Here is a 15,455-nt window from a genome sequence, read left to right as displayed (position 1 = left end):
TGCAGAGTAAGGCTCCCTCTACCCTCAGGCTGGGTGTTCACATTTTAAGTGCTTTTAATAATGGTTTAAACACATCAAGGAGATGGAACAAGGTCCCTGCACATTATTCATGTGAATATTCTAGACTACCAGACTTAGTATTCCAGAGTTCCTAGTCTATTATGCTCAAAATATAAAATAGTAAACATTACTAAGAAAATAAGGAAGATATTCGTACAGTGGGGAGATTTTAAATATGAAACCTGCAAAAAGAGGAATTAGATGGAAAAGAAGGCAAGGAAAGACAAGGAAGGGAGGAAGGAAAGTGGTAAAGAAATAAAGGATACAAGAAAGGATGAAAACAAAGTAGGAAAGAAAATGGCAAAGTATGTGGACAGAGGGAAGGAAGGACTCAAGGAAGGATGGAATAAATAATTGAAAGACAAGACTTGGGGCACAAAAATGTATGTACTGAGAGAAAGAAGGACACAAGGAATTAAAAAAAGGAAACATGGACTAAATAAAAGATGGACACCAGGATGGAAAGTAAAGAAGCCATGAAGGAAGGACATAAAGGAAGGAAGGAAAAACAGAAATAAACATTTAGTGCACAAGGATGGATGGATAAAGGAAGGAAAGAAAAAGGTGTGAGGGAGAGACAGAGGGAGGAAAGAAAGGACACAAATAAGAAAAAAAAAAAAAAAAAAACTAATGACAGTTGGAAGAGAGGCAGGTCCCAAGGAAGAAATAAAAAAGGAAAGGAAAAAAGTAAGGAGATATAGGGGTACGACACAATAATTAAAGGAAGGACAGAAAGAAGGTAGGGGACACCTATTTAGTTCATAAGAAATAAAGTCTAAAACTAAAAATAGTTTCTAGAACTCTTGTTTTCTTTTTTGGACCTAAAAGTTCACTGAAAATCGAAGAATGTCAGCACAAGCTCAACACAATGCAGCAGTGAAAGGCAGAGTTTAGAGGGAGCAAGCTCCCATCTTCACAACGAAGCATTCTTTCAACCTGCAACAAAGGCGCACAAGCAAGGTGCTATTTCTGGGGTGACTTTAATGGATATCTGGGTGATCAGAGTGCTCTTACTTGATGTTGTCCAGGCAACCGGAGTCTGGTTTCAGAATGGCCGTGTGATGGAACATCTTGTAGAGAGCGATGCCCAGGAAGATCACGTTGAGCTGGAAGAGAAAAAGAGAAAGAGGGGGTGAACAAGGAGTGTCCCAGTCCCATCCATTTTAAATCGGGGCACTTTGTAGCACAAAGCCGGAAAATTGTAGCCAGACTCGGTTTTCCACTTTGCCAAACAGAGCGCAAAATCCTCTGAAGACCTCCGTGGAGGTAAAACAGAGAGTGCAGGGACTAGTCATACGAGTCATACTCACACTTTCTTTTTTTAAATATATAAACATACCGACTGTGGTGTATCTCATTAATCTTCTCTTTGTCAGATTGGATTACAAGAAGCAGAAAAAGAGCCAATTCCAGTCACAGCATGAGTAGGGCCTATTTAGAGGGACTCCTCGAAAATTACAGCAATTAGTCTGATGGAAGTTTCCTCTTGTAAACAGGTGACATTCAGCTCGTATGAGGCAAGATTAAACAAATGATAACTTGAAACAAAATAGGATAAACCATTACTCGTATTTTTATAGGTTGGAATTATGTAGCTATTCTTGTTTGTTAATCAGAAGGGAAGAAATAAAGGAGTGAGTGATGGGATTACTCCAAACTGGTGCTTCTAAGTGGTTTGCATGATAGTATGTGTCGAACACATCACTGCTAGGCAGTTAGATATGTATGATTGTTGATTGGATCAGCAATTATTCACTTTTTACTTTCAGAGAAACGGATACTTGCACAATTATTCATACACTCCTCCGGTCATTTTTAATGGCTCTGAATAAATTTGACCAAAAAGGACAGATAAATAAACAAGTCTTTCTTTACATTAAAGGGAAACAGAAAGGGAAGTTTTAACAGTTATTCCATTTGTTGTTATGCAATATCTGCATAAAATGAAGGACACTAATGTTGCACAGGATTTATTTGTCTTTCATTTTTTGTCATTGCCATTAGGCTGCAGAATATGTGATTTATTTGTTTTGAGCAGTTTTCATTTTCCACTGCAAGGGGAAAAGACTGTGTTGGCCTCTCTTTAGTTCAGAAGATGTATTTTTTCCCTCATTGTAAAAGTTGTTTTCTTCTTTGGTCTTTGTGGATTTCTATTTGCATAATTTACAAAAAGAAGGTATATATATATTCATAAAACTAATATGATAATTATATTTTTCCACGAGTCAAATAAAATTTATTTTAGAGTGAGGGGAATTATGGATCTTGAGATTGTAAAGAGCCAGATGCTGATTGATTTCTTGTCACAGAGCTATGATACAGCAATTCATGAAAAAGGAGCTCCATCCCATCCATAAATCTTATGTAGTATTCTGATTTTCTAAGTAACTGAATTTGGGTTTTCAAATAAATTGCGATGAAACAGTTTGATCACTGATGACAAAAAAGTAACCACAGCTTCATATGATTATTCAGCCTTGCAGCTAATTTAAAGCAGCTGGATCAATAAATGCCATTTTAGAAGGAACAAGTTGCTGTCCTACTTGAGAAAGCATGAAACGAGTGTGTGTCCTCCTTGCATAATGCATGTGTATCTGCAGCCACAGAGCGGAGATGGAGAAAGGGTAGTGAAGTACGAGTTGGAACAGGAACAAAATCAATCATAATCGCTGTGCGGATTACTCCAATACTGCGTGCAGAGCAGAGTTCGCTCTCTCTTTGCTTCTCCAGCTCCATAACGTCGCTCTTAGCTCCCCTCCAAAATTGTCTTTGCCATTGACCGCGGTGCAGTGACAAGCAATATATATCCTCTATGCCCCTCATTCATTTTTCTCGATGCCTCTGTGCCTCACGGTAGCATGTGTGCTCAACAGAGGAACCAGGAAAAAAAAGGGGATCTCTGTGGACCATTTAAGCAGCGACCCGCGGGCTAAGTAGGGTTAATGAGCAGAAGGGGAAGGGGGGGGGGGATGTGGCAGTTATTAGAAGGAGGAAGCTTACCATAATTATCAAGGTTGCCGGTCCTATGAAACTCCAGATGAAGTACGTGTCCAGGCGAAGCCAGCAACTGCAACGAGAGAGAAAGAACAAGAGGTGAAGGGGACGTTAAGTTAAGGGGACAGGATGGGCAACATTAGCAGAAAAAGTGAGGGAGGAGGATTGAGATATAATGGTATAGCTTTATACTCCAGCTCAGGGGGTTATACATCAAGTCGGAGAATGGAGTGACACAGAGAAATAGGCACTTCAAAACATGCTGGCTTAAAGTGGCTTAGAGAATTATTACCATCAGCTGGAATCTGGAGGAGACTATATTCTAACTGTCAATAACCGCCATCATGACGCATAAAAATACAAAAAAAACAAAACCCATCATATCTGCTTTGAAAAAGAAAAGACAGAGCAGAAATGAGCTCCTTTCTGTTTCGGTTTGTAGGGTTAGAGTGGCAAATTACCATTCAATTAGTCATCAATTGAATCCTAATTGTCTTACTCTAATGGAATTGGATTGACCCTGACCCTGACAGTCCTTCAAAATTCTCACAGACATGTCCTACATGTCCATGTTAACTGTGAATACTCTGTAGGAGCCTCCATTATTGCATCAATAATATAATAAAGTGCTCTCTTGACCTCACGCTTCGTACGAAAACAATACGGAAAGTCAATCTCGCCCTCTGCCGAGTGGGGCCAGTGGAAGGTAACAGTGTTCTTTTGAAATAAGGGGAGAAAAAATGTGATTCATGACCTGTGGTTGAATTATTAATCTTTTAATCTCCGCTGCTAGAGCAGATAGACGCCTCCATTTTTGGCTGCTGAAAAATTACAGTTCTTGCTGCAGTGACTGTCGCTCAGACTGACGTGGAGTGGAAGTGGCAGGGAACGAGCTGTAATCCAACAGCATTTTAAGGCAAATTAAAATGTTTGTGGAACTTTTTAAAAAGTGAATTGGAAGGATAGAGAAATATTTCTCTCAAAATGGGTAATCTCTATAAAAGCGCCTTGAAAAACAAATATTTATACTTTGAAATTTTTACCATTTTGTCTTGTTGCAACCATAGAACTCCTTTGTATTTCATTTAGACTGTATGTGATACACTGAGACAAAGTTATGCATAATTGTGAAGTCAAAGGAAAATGATACATGTTTTTTATCTTCTTTGCAAACAATAATCTATAAGCTGTGGTGTGCATTTGCATTTAGCCCCCTCTACTCAGCACTTTGTGAAACCAATCTTTTTGCTGCAACTTTTAGATGTTAATCAACCTTAAAACACATGAATCAAATAGTCAGTGAGGCATTAGCAGGACTGTATAAAACTTAATGTCTTGCTGAGGTGCATGTTGGAGCAGGGACGCCACTAAATGTTGCAGGACATGTGCGTCTGACGTCGGGAGTTTTCTTCCATCGCCATAGCATGCTTCACAGTGATTAGGGTGATGTGCAATGTTACATTTCTACCGCATGTAGGACAAAAAGTCACATTTTGTCCTTATCTGACCAGAGCAACGTCTTCCACATATTTGGTGAGTCCCCGACATGGCTTGCAGCAAACTATAATCTGAGCTTCGGATTTCTTTATTTAAACAGTGGCTTTCTTTTTGATAATTTTCCATAAAGGCCATATTTTTAGCGCACAACAAATATTTGTCTTAGCAACAGATCTCCGCCACTTCTCCAGAGTTACCATGGAGACTTTCAATTGCTTCTCTGATTAATGTTCTCCCTCCCAGGCCTGTCAGTTTAGATGGATCGCCATGTCTTGGTAGGTTTGAAGTTGGGCCATATCGTTCCCAACTTAACTGCTGTGTCCCTGATCTTCAGGGTGTTATATGTTTTCTAATGTTCTCTAAGAAACATCTGATGCCTTCACACAAAACCTGGATTTATACTGAAATAAAACTACACACAAGTGGACTCGATTTACTAATTGGGTGAGTTTTTCCTAGGGGTATCAGAGTAAAGGGGGTTAAATATAAAGGCATGTCAATGTTTTGAGCATCATTTTCCATTCACTTTACAGTTATGCACAACTTTGTTTTGGTCTATCACACATAACCCCAATAAATTAAACATAGTCATGAAAAGACAAAATATGGAATATATATGTCAATGTATATCAAAATACTTCTGAATCAATTCAAACCCAACACAATATTGTCAACAAAGAGAACTAAAACAACAAATATTATTTTGCTTCGATAGCTGTGAAGGAAAAACAAAAAATAGCATCTCCAGTATTTGGAGCAATTGGCGCTTAATTGATATAAAAAGGTTAGCTGTCAGTGTGCACATTTTTCTCGTTTGCCTCCAAAAAACTCCGCAAAGTAGCAGACGCCGCTTTGACACAAGAAAAAACTCAACATAACAAGTGACATGACAAAAGTGTTGCTTTCATTTTACTGGGATCATTATATCTCCTGCTCTCTGGTATCAATGGATAAGAAGAGACAAGAAAGAGACAAAAAAAAAAAAAAAAAGAAACAACACATGAACGCATAAAACAGCAAACATACACAAACAAAAGCGGAACAATATTCACAGAAGTCTGGCATCTCATCTGAGCTCATGTTCCAAATGTCGCCGTTATAAATTATGTTCAAGGTTCCATTGTTTGTGTTTCTCCTTCTTCCTCCTCAGATCACAGTGAGATTTAAAGAGTTGGTAGGCGGCAGGAACTAGGGGCTGTCATTTTCTCTCTGCCTCCTCTTACCTCCTTCACACCACTCTTGTCATGCTTGTCTCTGGCTTTTGGTGCAAGCACAGCCAGTTTTATCTCACCTCCTGGCATGCTCTCTTTTTTGTTTTGCTCCTACATAATCTGAGCGATAATAAATGCAAATGTCTGCCAGTTTAGACACATGCTATTCCCGTGTCAGAACCGCGTGCTCTGGTTTTCTGGGACTGCAGGAAACAAATCTGCACTGAGTGGATGCATGATATTCTCACAGTAAAGGCAATGTCTTTGCATCTCTGCAACACAAGCAACAGTTTTATTGGAAAGCTATTGATTAAAGTAATGAAGCAAATCAATATGGTTTCTGACTTCTTCGGAAACCCTTAATAGTATTTTGATTTACAGACTGATTTTAGAGAACAGTGCAGAAGGTATGATAATGTTACTTGACATACTGTCTGAGCTATGAAATTGTTTTACAGAAGGCCTCAGTCCTTCTCTGCCAGTTTTAAAATTTAACAAGACATGTTTAATGCAAATATTTGGCAGACATGTCTACAGTCAAAAGGTTTTAAAGGCAGAAAATTGAAAGAAAATATTAAAAAAACAGACCAAAAGGAAGGAAAGACAGACATATGGATGGATGCAAATTGTAGATAATTGGATAGTGAATAACATCAAGAAATATTTCCCCATAATCAATTAAGTTGTGCTATATCTAGAAACCAGAATGCCTAAATTAAATTCCATACTTTCCATTATTGTGCAGAAACCGTTTAAAAAGTATGTGGGGGGACAGAAGAGGGCCAAATCCTCAGCTACCAGAAAAGATAACTGCTATAAAAGAATATAGATAGAAATATGTTTAAGCTTAGAGAGTGAAATCGGGTCAGGAAAGCATGATGGCAGATTACTTCACAATAATAATATTAATTCAGCAAAGCCCATTCTGCATGCAACCCTCATGCTGCAGTTCCTTTAAAAAGTCCAAATGGATATAGGAACGTAAGTGTGTGTTAACTGTTTCTCCTAACCACACACACCCTTCACTGCAAATGCTCAGGTAATCAGAAACGGCTAACACATCACTGCATCACCAACTAGACAACTGAGTCAACATACAACAGGAGCTTCCAGGAAATTCTAGGAAATTCCAGCTCCTTTCATGTATAATGTAAATTTAAAGTAGCAAAGAAACACAGGATCAAATTTCTTATGCTTTACCATGAGATCATCTGCTGCAACTAGGTCACTGAAATGTGTTGGATATTTCTGGTCAAAGTGATCCCATCCATGATAATGCAGTCACAGCACCATGAATCAATTTGCAACAGGACACTCTACCATACCTCCCATTCCCATTCCCACTCCACCCAACACCACCACTACCTTTTGCTATTCACCACGTGTCATGCTTTATCTGCCGCCTCATCCTTCAATGGCAGCATATAATTGTTCCACCGGTGGCAGGCTTTAATTATTCACATGATGCCTAGGCTCAGGCGGTGGCAGCTATCACCTCATCCATCACCAAGAACTATTGCGCTGCCAATCTACAAATGCACTGTCTTTCTAGTTCTGTGGCCGGCCCATGTGTGTGTGGCATATGTGATAAACATCTCAGCAAACTGCTGATGCTGGTCTTCATTATTCCCAGATGGGCAAGAGATTAACGGAGAGCGATCCCCTACTTGGAGATGCAGTGCTTTAGAGACTGCAGTATATTTTGCAGTTTAGAAAAGGAAAAGCATTCTTCAGGAAGTAACCCTGTAAAGAAGCCTCTGTCACGTCCAACTTTACTGGTAATTTGAGATGCATTGATCATACTTTTGTAGCAGATTTCTCATCTCAAATTTTTGTATAGCTATGAGCTGCCGATGGCGGTTTTAGCCGGTTCAGATTTCATTTAAAGAACTGTATCATCATCATGAGAAATCATTCATTTTTCATTTTTTAGGAGCAGAGGTGAAATTACGCCATGGACACAATGAGCAGTCAATGTAAAACAGTGTCTTACTATTATTTGACCACAAAGACAAAATGATTATAATTTGTAGCAATTATTCTACTACCACTACTACTAATGATAGGAAGAAGGAAAAGAAGAACAAGGACAAGAAGAAAGTTGATGACCTGACTGATAATGGATTTCAGTTTAGGGATTATCGCGGTCAGTCCAGCTATCATTCCTAAAACAACAGTCTCTGTTGATATTCTCTATAGAAACAGGCTCCTTGCCATCACCCTGAAAAATCCTGCTAACGTGCAACATGCTCGGTGACAGAGTTTGAAACCTTAAAAGACAAACAAAGCAACCTTGAGGTACTCTAATCAGCCTTCTTTTTACAGGACGAAGCCTCGCTCTGTCTCACTCTTTTGCAGCCTAAATGTGTGTCTGAAAATACTGAGGCCCTTATTAACCATAATAGCCTAAAATTATGCCTGGAAAGCTACCTACTGAAATAAAAATTATTCCTTGTCTAAACAATATTTAGTCCAACAATAAGGGAATTTATTCACAAAAATTTTCCCATTAAAAGATGATTGTCAGTAACAGCTATTAGAGTATCATTAGATATATCATATTTTAGATTACTGAAGCCCTTCAAACCAACATCATAACATTTCTAATTTTATTCAGATTATCATAATCCCTTCCTTTGAAGCAGTCACTGACCCTGCATTTGTTTTGTTGAGAGTCAGATAACTTCAGAGGAGGAGTGATTTGATTCAGCATATTAATGTCAGTCTTGGACAATGACATAACCTACGGGCAGGATATGAGGCAACAACCTATTATCTGATATTATCTGATACTTTGATGTTGTTAAAAATTATATCTTGGCTGTCTTGTAGTGGAATTTTTAGCTTGCAGCTAAAAGGTATACCCATTAGTCTGATACAACAGATAGTCACTCAAAAACGTTTTAATGACTGTAAATGCAGTCGTGGGAACCAGGTTAACCCATGATTGAACAGCTTGTAGAACAACTTTTTAGCAGTATTGTCATATTAGCATTTTGTATGACGTTCTTAGTTAATTTCACATTGATGTAGTGGAATTCTTAGCATATCCATTTGTGGCCTTCTGTTCTTTATGATTTGCGAACATTCATTTTAGCATCACTAAATAATGATCTTATCACAGTAGGTGAGGTCTGGACAAAATACTGGGCCATTGCGAGAACTTAATTATTTTCTTTTTCAGCCATTCTATTGTTGATTTGCTGCTGTGTTTGACTTTGATCTAAAGTCTTCCAAGCTCTTGCAGTAAGCCAGAGTGCCTCACATTAGAATACAACCCCAATTTCAAATAAGCTGGGAGGTTGTGTAAAACGTAAATATAACTGAATAAAATGATTTTCAAATCCTATTCTATCTATATGCAATTGAATACATTACAAAGACAAGATATTTAATGTTCAAACTGATCATTTTTTTTGTTATTTGGCAAATATTAACTCATTTTGAAGTTGAAGTTCCAAAAAAACTTGAACAGGGGAAACCAGTGACTGGGAAAGTTGAGGAATGTTAAAAAACACCTGTTTGGAACATTCCACGGGTGAACAGGTTAATTGTCATGATTGGGCATAAAAGAAGCATACCTGATAAACTCAGTCATTCCCAAGCAAGGATGGGGGGAGGTTCACCACTTTGTGAACAACTGCTTGAGCATCTAAAGGTTCAAGGTAAAACTCTACCATGCAAAGCGAAAGCCAAAGATCAACAACATTCCGAAACCCCACCAGCTTTTCTGGGTTTGAGCTCATCTCAGATGGACTGATGCAAAGTGGAAAAATATGCTGTGGTCTCATGAGTCAACATTTCAAACTGTTTTTGGAAATCATGGACTTCATGTCCTCCAGGCTGAAGAGGAAAAGGACTATCCAGATTGTTATTAGAGCAACATTTAGCATCTGTTTTATCAACAGATCTCTGCAACTTCTGCAGGGTTATCATGGAGCATCTGGGATAGTATGCGGGTGTGTTAGTGCACATGGCATGGGTAACTTGCACATCTGTGAAGGCACCATTAATGCTGAAAGGTACATACAGGTTTTGGAGCAACATATGCTGCCATCCAAGCAACATCTTTTTCAGGGACATCCCTGCTCATTTCAGAAGGACAATGCCAAGCCACTTTCTGCATGTGTTACAACAGCGCGGCTTCGTAGTAAAAGAGTGCAGGCACTAGATTGGCCTGCCTGCTTTCGAGACCTGTCGCCCATTGAAAATCTTTGATGCATTGGTGTGCAAAATACAACAACGAAGACCCCAGGCTGGAGTTGTACATTAAGCAACAATAGGAAAGAAATCCACCTACAAAGCTTCAACAATTAGTGTCCTCAGTTTCCAAACACTTACTGAGTGTTGTTAAAAGGGAAGGTGATGTAACACAGTGGTAAACATGCCCCAGTCCCAGCTTTATTAAAAAAACTTGTTGCAAGCATGAAATTCAAAATAAGTGAATATTTGCAAAAAGACAACTGTTTATCAGTTTTAACATCCCAACTTCCTTGCAATTGGGGTTGTACTTATTTACAGAGGAGCTCACATTCTACACAACATCTGGAAGGTACCCAAATCCTATGGCTGCAAAACAAGCCCATTCCTTCAGCCCTTCTCCGCTATCCTTCGCAGTGTTTGATTTTCAAAAAAACTCCACCGGAAATGGTTTTCTTTATTTTTTTTTAATAACTATATTGTTAACTTCTTTTTCCCAAAGAAGTAAACAAATATACAAATGATAACAATAAGAATATGGAAAATTGCCAGATTTATTCTCTGAAAACTAATAACACCCATAATTTTAAAACCCCATGCAGTGTTATAAAACACACTGTACGCCTGGTAGTACAGTAGGTTTTTCAAGAACCTCATAGTGAGGTTAAAAAATATCATGCTAAAGAACAAAAGACATTTCAAACAGCTAAAAATGTAGGAGGATTATATTTGTAATACATTTTTCCTTTAAACAATTGCACTGTCCTGGTTATGCAATTAACAAGACATTAATTTGAATTTGTACTCACATTCTATCTGTCCCATAGCTGCGATAGTCCACTGCCGCAGAGACGGCCACAATCAGAGCTGGCACACCGTAACCCACCAGGTAGAAATATCGTCGGCGTGAGTGCTCGCTCTCAAACACCTCCACCAGCATAATGTAGAGCTGCACCCCCTCGAGGAACATCCATGTAAAGGCTGCCAGGAAGAAGAAGTGAAGCAGGGCGGCGAAAACGGCACATGCAATCTGAAAAGGTTTCATGGTCACAGAGATAATGTGGCAGAGAGGGAGGGAGATAAAACAAACAAACAAAAAAAACTAGATTTAATCATTATCATAATGAGTCTCGATCATTTTACATTTTTTTCAAAAAATTATTTTTTGCAAAATTAGTCGTTCGAGTGACTCTTAATCAGCAGCCTTTTCTGACCTCCCTGAGTCAGCATTTCTGACAATTTGAATGACAAACATTGTTTGACTGAAGCCACTGGATGCTTGCCTGTGGCGACTGGCAGTCGAACACTGCAGCCCATGAGGTTGTGTTTGCTGTAGCTGGCATGGATGTAAGAGTAATCTGAAAATGTGAAGTCTGCTGTCAAAGAGTCATTTAGGACAACAACATTAACCTGGTGCAGGCCTATAATGTGGTTACACACGTTCTGTACTTGAAAGAAATACAGCAGAGAGCCCCCTCCTCATGTCTGCTCCCGCACTTACATGGATTGATCCAATTATCGGCACAGTTGGACATAACTAGGGTATTCTGTTACTGGAATGGATTCAGTTTAATAACTAAGAGGTTGAGTGGACATTAATTGCAGTCCAGGAAAGCGATTCTACCGCTGAGTTAAACTCATAAAACGTTATGGGAGGAAAAGCTGCAGGCACCAGAGCATTGTCTTTAACTTAACAGGAAGTTAGCTTTGTGGCTAAACTATGGTCTGTAGTTTTTAACTTCTGACAGTTATGCACCGACAGGAAAATATAGATGATAAATTAGAGGTGCATCATTTCCTTTCTGTTATATTTACATTTACAATCAATTATAAACTGCAAAATGATTGACAGAAGGTAATACACAATAAAGGTTAGCCTTGCAAATTATGACAAAGACTGTTAGCTACGTGTATTCCAGAAATGCAAAGCTAAATGCATTGTCTGCCTTCCTAACATCCAGACAGGGCAGGATGCTGGAGGAGCTTCATGTGGATTAAAAGAGTAGTTCAGAATTCTTAATAAGAGGTTCTCTTAAAAGCAGTTATTATCTAATCTGCAGTAAATAATTCTCTTGGCTTCTTCAATAAGGACAAATCCAGATTAGCTGGTCCCAGAGGTCAAAGACAACGGCCAGTCCAACAGTTTCCAAGACTAACATGGACTTCTACCATCTTAAAACAACTGTAATTTTAAAAACATCAGAGCCATTTTTCTGAAACACCCTTTTCAGTGTTCTTACAAATAGGCTCAATTGAAAGTACACATCTCTGAAGGATGAATTTAATAAAAATGTAAGAAAGAATTTAAAAAAACTGCAAATCTACAAATGGACGTTGCCTATTGTGTGGAAGCTTGTTTTTTGGAGGGCAGATTTTATCCTGAATAATAAGTGAATTACAACAAAATAGATAACAAAACAGAAAATGTTACTTTAAATGTTCTACAGGTGATAAATTATATGTTAAATAAGCTTGATTTCACTCAAAAGTGTAGCTTGTACCTTTACATTTTTTTTCAGTAGCTTTCGAAAAAAAATGCTACGACAATTTGACATTGGGTTGCTTTAAAACAGCAGAAGTCCAATTTGGTCTTGGCTGCCTTTTTAACAAACTAATTTGGATATGTACTAAATGAAGAACTCAAGAGAGGTATCTATTGCAGGTAAGATATTAACTATTTCTGAGCTTTTAAGAGAACCTCATTTTAAAAACTGTCTCTTTGAAGCCTTTTGCTGATCACTTAGCATGAACTAACTTCATAATGAGTGCAGTGACAGGGTGTTTACACCTGTTACCACAGTTGAGCTCTACCATAAAATAAATATCATCCAAACTCCAGTTCTTACACAAGAAGAAGGTTTAAGGTAGTGTGGATCTAATCCAGATTAGCCCGAAGTAGCTGAAAAATTAATTTAAGATGAATGTTGCTGTGAATGTGTTCCATATAACTAGGATCTATCAGTGAGTGAGTTGGAAGTTATTATGAGAGACTTTAAGTGAACTTTGAACCATGTGCGTAGTTCTGCACATCTACAGGAGGCAGATCCTGGTTAGTAAATGCCTCTCAGTTCTTTTCTCTCAGTATTTCTTTTCAGTGAGTTGAACAGAAGCAAAATAGTCCTGGGTCACTGACACTCAGCAGGGAGCCCCACTCTCAGCACAGCACGACATCAAAAGTTATAGCTTTTCCCAAAACATTTCAGGTTGGAAGATTCAAAATGGCGGCCACACTTAAAGGAGGAGATTCATTTTGACAGACATACACTGCCTGACTAACACAGCGAACACAACTGAATAGATGTTTCAACAAGAGTCAGCTGCAAGGGCTTGTGTACATACAGGTCATATTTTACCTTTGGAAATTACATTTTATTAAATTTTTCTGCAAATCTTACTGCAGGAATTAATTCAACTTGAGCTAAAAAGACCTGAGATCTTAGAAAGATAATAAATAAAATGTTTTTTCCAGCTTTTAAACAAATTTTTCTAGACTTTTATGATCAATTCAGTTTCAATTAAATATCACAATCCAATTGGACTGTATATATAAATTACATTTAAATCTTCCTAGAATTTGTACTCTGTGGATGATCTTGAAAAGCACTGAAGAAATTTTTATTTCAAGAAGCTTTCAGAACAGCTTGGGCTTATTCCTCAGCATTGCATGTATGTCTATAAATATACATATATAGATATAGGTATATCTCTATAGAGATATTTATACCTATATACATATATATATATACATATATATATATATATACATATATATATATATATATATATATACATATATATATATATATATATATATATGTATATATAATATTCTCTTAATGGGTCTCTTTAAGTTCATGATTATTTAAATTGTAGATTCTCACCAGAGACAACCTGCAGATGAACACACATGGAATTACGTAGTAAACAAAAAGTGTGAAATAACTCTAAACATTTTAATATTTTAGATTTTTACAAAATAGCCACCCTTTGCTCTGATTACTGCTTTGCTCTCTTGGCATTCTCTCCCTGAGCTTCATAAGGCAGTCACCTGAAATGGTTTTCCAAAGAGTCTTGAAAGAACTTCCCAGATATAGGTCCTTTTTATCTTGTAAAATTTGTCGAGATTACATTTTTGAATCGGCTTTATATTAATGCTGAGAATAGAACTGTAAGACCACAATGATTGGTGGTATGATCATCTTTTCAAATTAATATGTAATTGAATATGCAAAACATCCATACCCTCACATGGACAACAGTTCTCCCTGTTATTCTTACCGGCTGGTCCCCCCGGTTGATCCCCACCAGGAACAGGGACTCGGCTATGAACAGGCTGATGCACAGGTTCTTATGGATGGTATTGCGATCGCTCTGGAGGCCTCGGAAGAAGCAGAAGGTGAAGAGGCTGATAAGCAGGCACACCAGAGAAAGCAGGATGCCCACCCAGGTAATGACGTCCAGAAGCATGTCGTGAACAGGGTCTGTGTTCTGCAAAATAAATGAGAACAGAAATCGTTCAGCACCGTCAAGAAGAAATGGAAAATACTGTTCTACTACTCTTACTCCAAATAAGATTTCTGGGGATTAAGTTAAAAAAAAAAGAAACAACAGTTTCAGGATATATCTTATATTTATGGAACAGACACAAACAAGCAACTGTAGGAGTAAAGAAATAACCCTGAAATGGAAACAACGCTGAAGCTTTTATTTTCAGGATTGGTTTCTAGCAGTAAAGGGGAGCCATTCAGCCGAGCAATAAAGCAGTACACCGAGCCACAGGTGGCAGATATGAATCATGAATTAGTCACTCTGAATCAATTTAAAATGGCCCCCTGTTGTTTCATTTTGGTCATGTAACAAAGTGAAACAAAGTGAGCTGCCCATTGGGCCACAGGTGTCTTAGACCAGCACAACACGAATCCAATCAGACTGTAACATGGGCAATATCATTCACTGTTTGGTTTTGGGTAATTTTCTCTTTTCAAAATGTCATTTGGAGCCACAGACAGTTTTGGCCACTAAAAAGATTTTTTGTTGACCATAAATATGTACCTTTCAGGGAAAAACAAGAATTCACCCTTCAAAGTGTTTATATCCATTAATGGAAGACAGATGGACTTTGAACCAGGAAAGGAAAATATTTAGAGAATAATAAAGAATAGGCAAAATAACTTTACTGACTTGGCCCTAGACATTAAAAAGTTCATTAAAAATGTGAACATGAGTTTTCATGTCCAACCTCTAAAGTTAAGTAAAAAACAAAAAACAAAAACAATAAGAAGTAAATGCCAAAACCTTCAACAGAATCAGTGCTGAGTCCAGAACAACTTCTTACTCACCTAAAAAACATTTGCTAAGAAATTTAATTAAAAGTGATATATGAGCAATTAAAAGCTTCAAAACCTACAGTTGTGATCAGAAGTTAAGAATCTCATCATGGGCCTGAATTTCTTATTAAACTTGTTTTTTTAATGATTTATTTGGACCATTCTA

The 15,455-nt window shown here is 37.8% G+C and overlaps 1 protein-coding gene across 15 annotated transcripts in view; it reads right to left on the bottom strand.

The window, feature by feature from the left end:
* The window catches only part of LOC124880236 (adhesion G protein-coupled receptor L3-like), a 357,339-nt gene that overhangs the window by 30,657 nt on the left and 311,227 nt on the right, over positions 1–15,455 (bottom strand). For all 15 annotated transcript variants that reach the window (XM_047385217.1, XM_047385213.1, XM_047385214.1 and 12 more), the window contains 4 exons: positions 14,241–14,450; positions 10,772–10,992; positions 3,061–3,127; positions 1,075–1,166 (listed from right to left, as the gene is read on the bottom strand). In XM_047385217.1, the coding sequence (XP_047241173.1) occupies positions 1,075–1,166; positions 3,061–3,127; positions 10,772–10,992; positions 14,241–14,450 (590 nt within the window). The remainder of the gene's footprint in view (positions 1–1,074; positions 1,167–3,060; positions 3,128–10,771; positions 10,993–14,240; positions 14,451–15,455) is intronic.

The sequence above is a fragment of the Girardinichthys multiradiatus genome, chromosome 14 (genome assembly GCF_021462225.1).
Source record: "Girardinichthys multiradiatus isolate DD_20200921_A chromosome 14, DD_fGirMul_XY1, whole genome shotgun sequence".
NCBI classification, from domain to species: Eukaryota; Metazoa; Chordata; class Actinopteri; order Cyprinodontiformes; family Goodeidae; genus Girardinichthys; species Girardinichthys multiradiatus.
The sequence above is the reverse complement of the archived record's forward strand: the minus strand, read 5'-3'. Positions and strand labels throughout refer to the sequence as shown.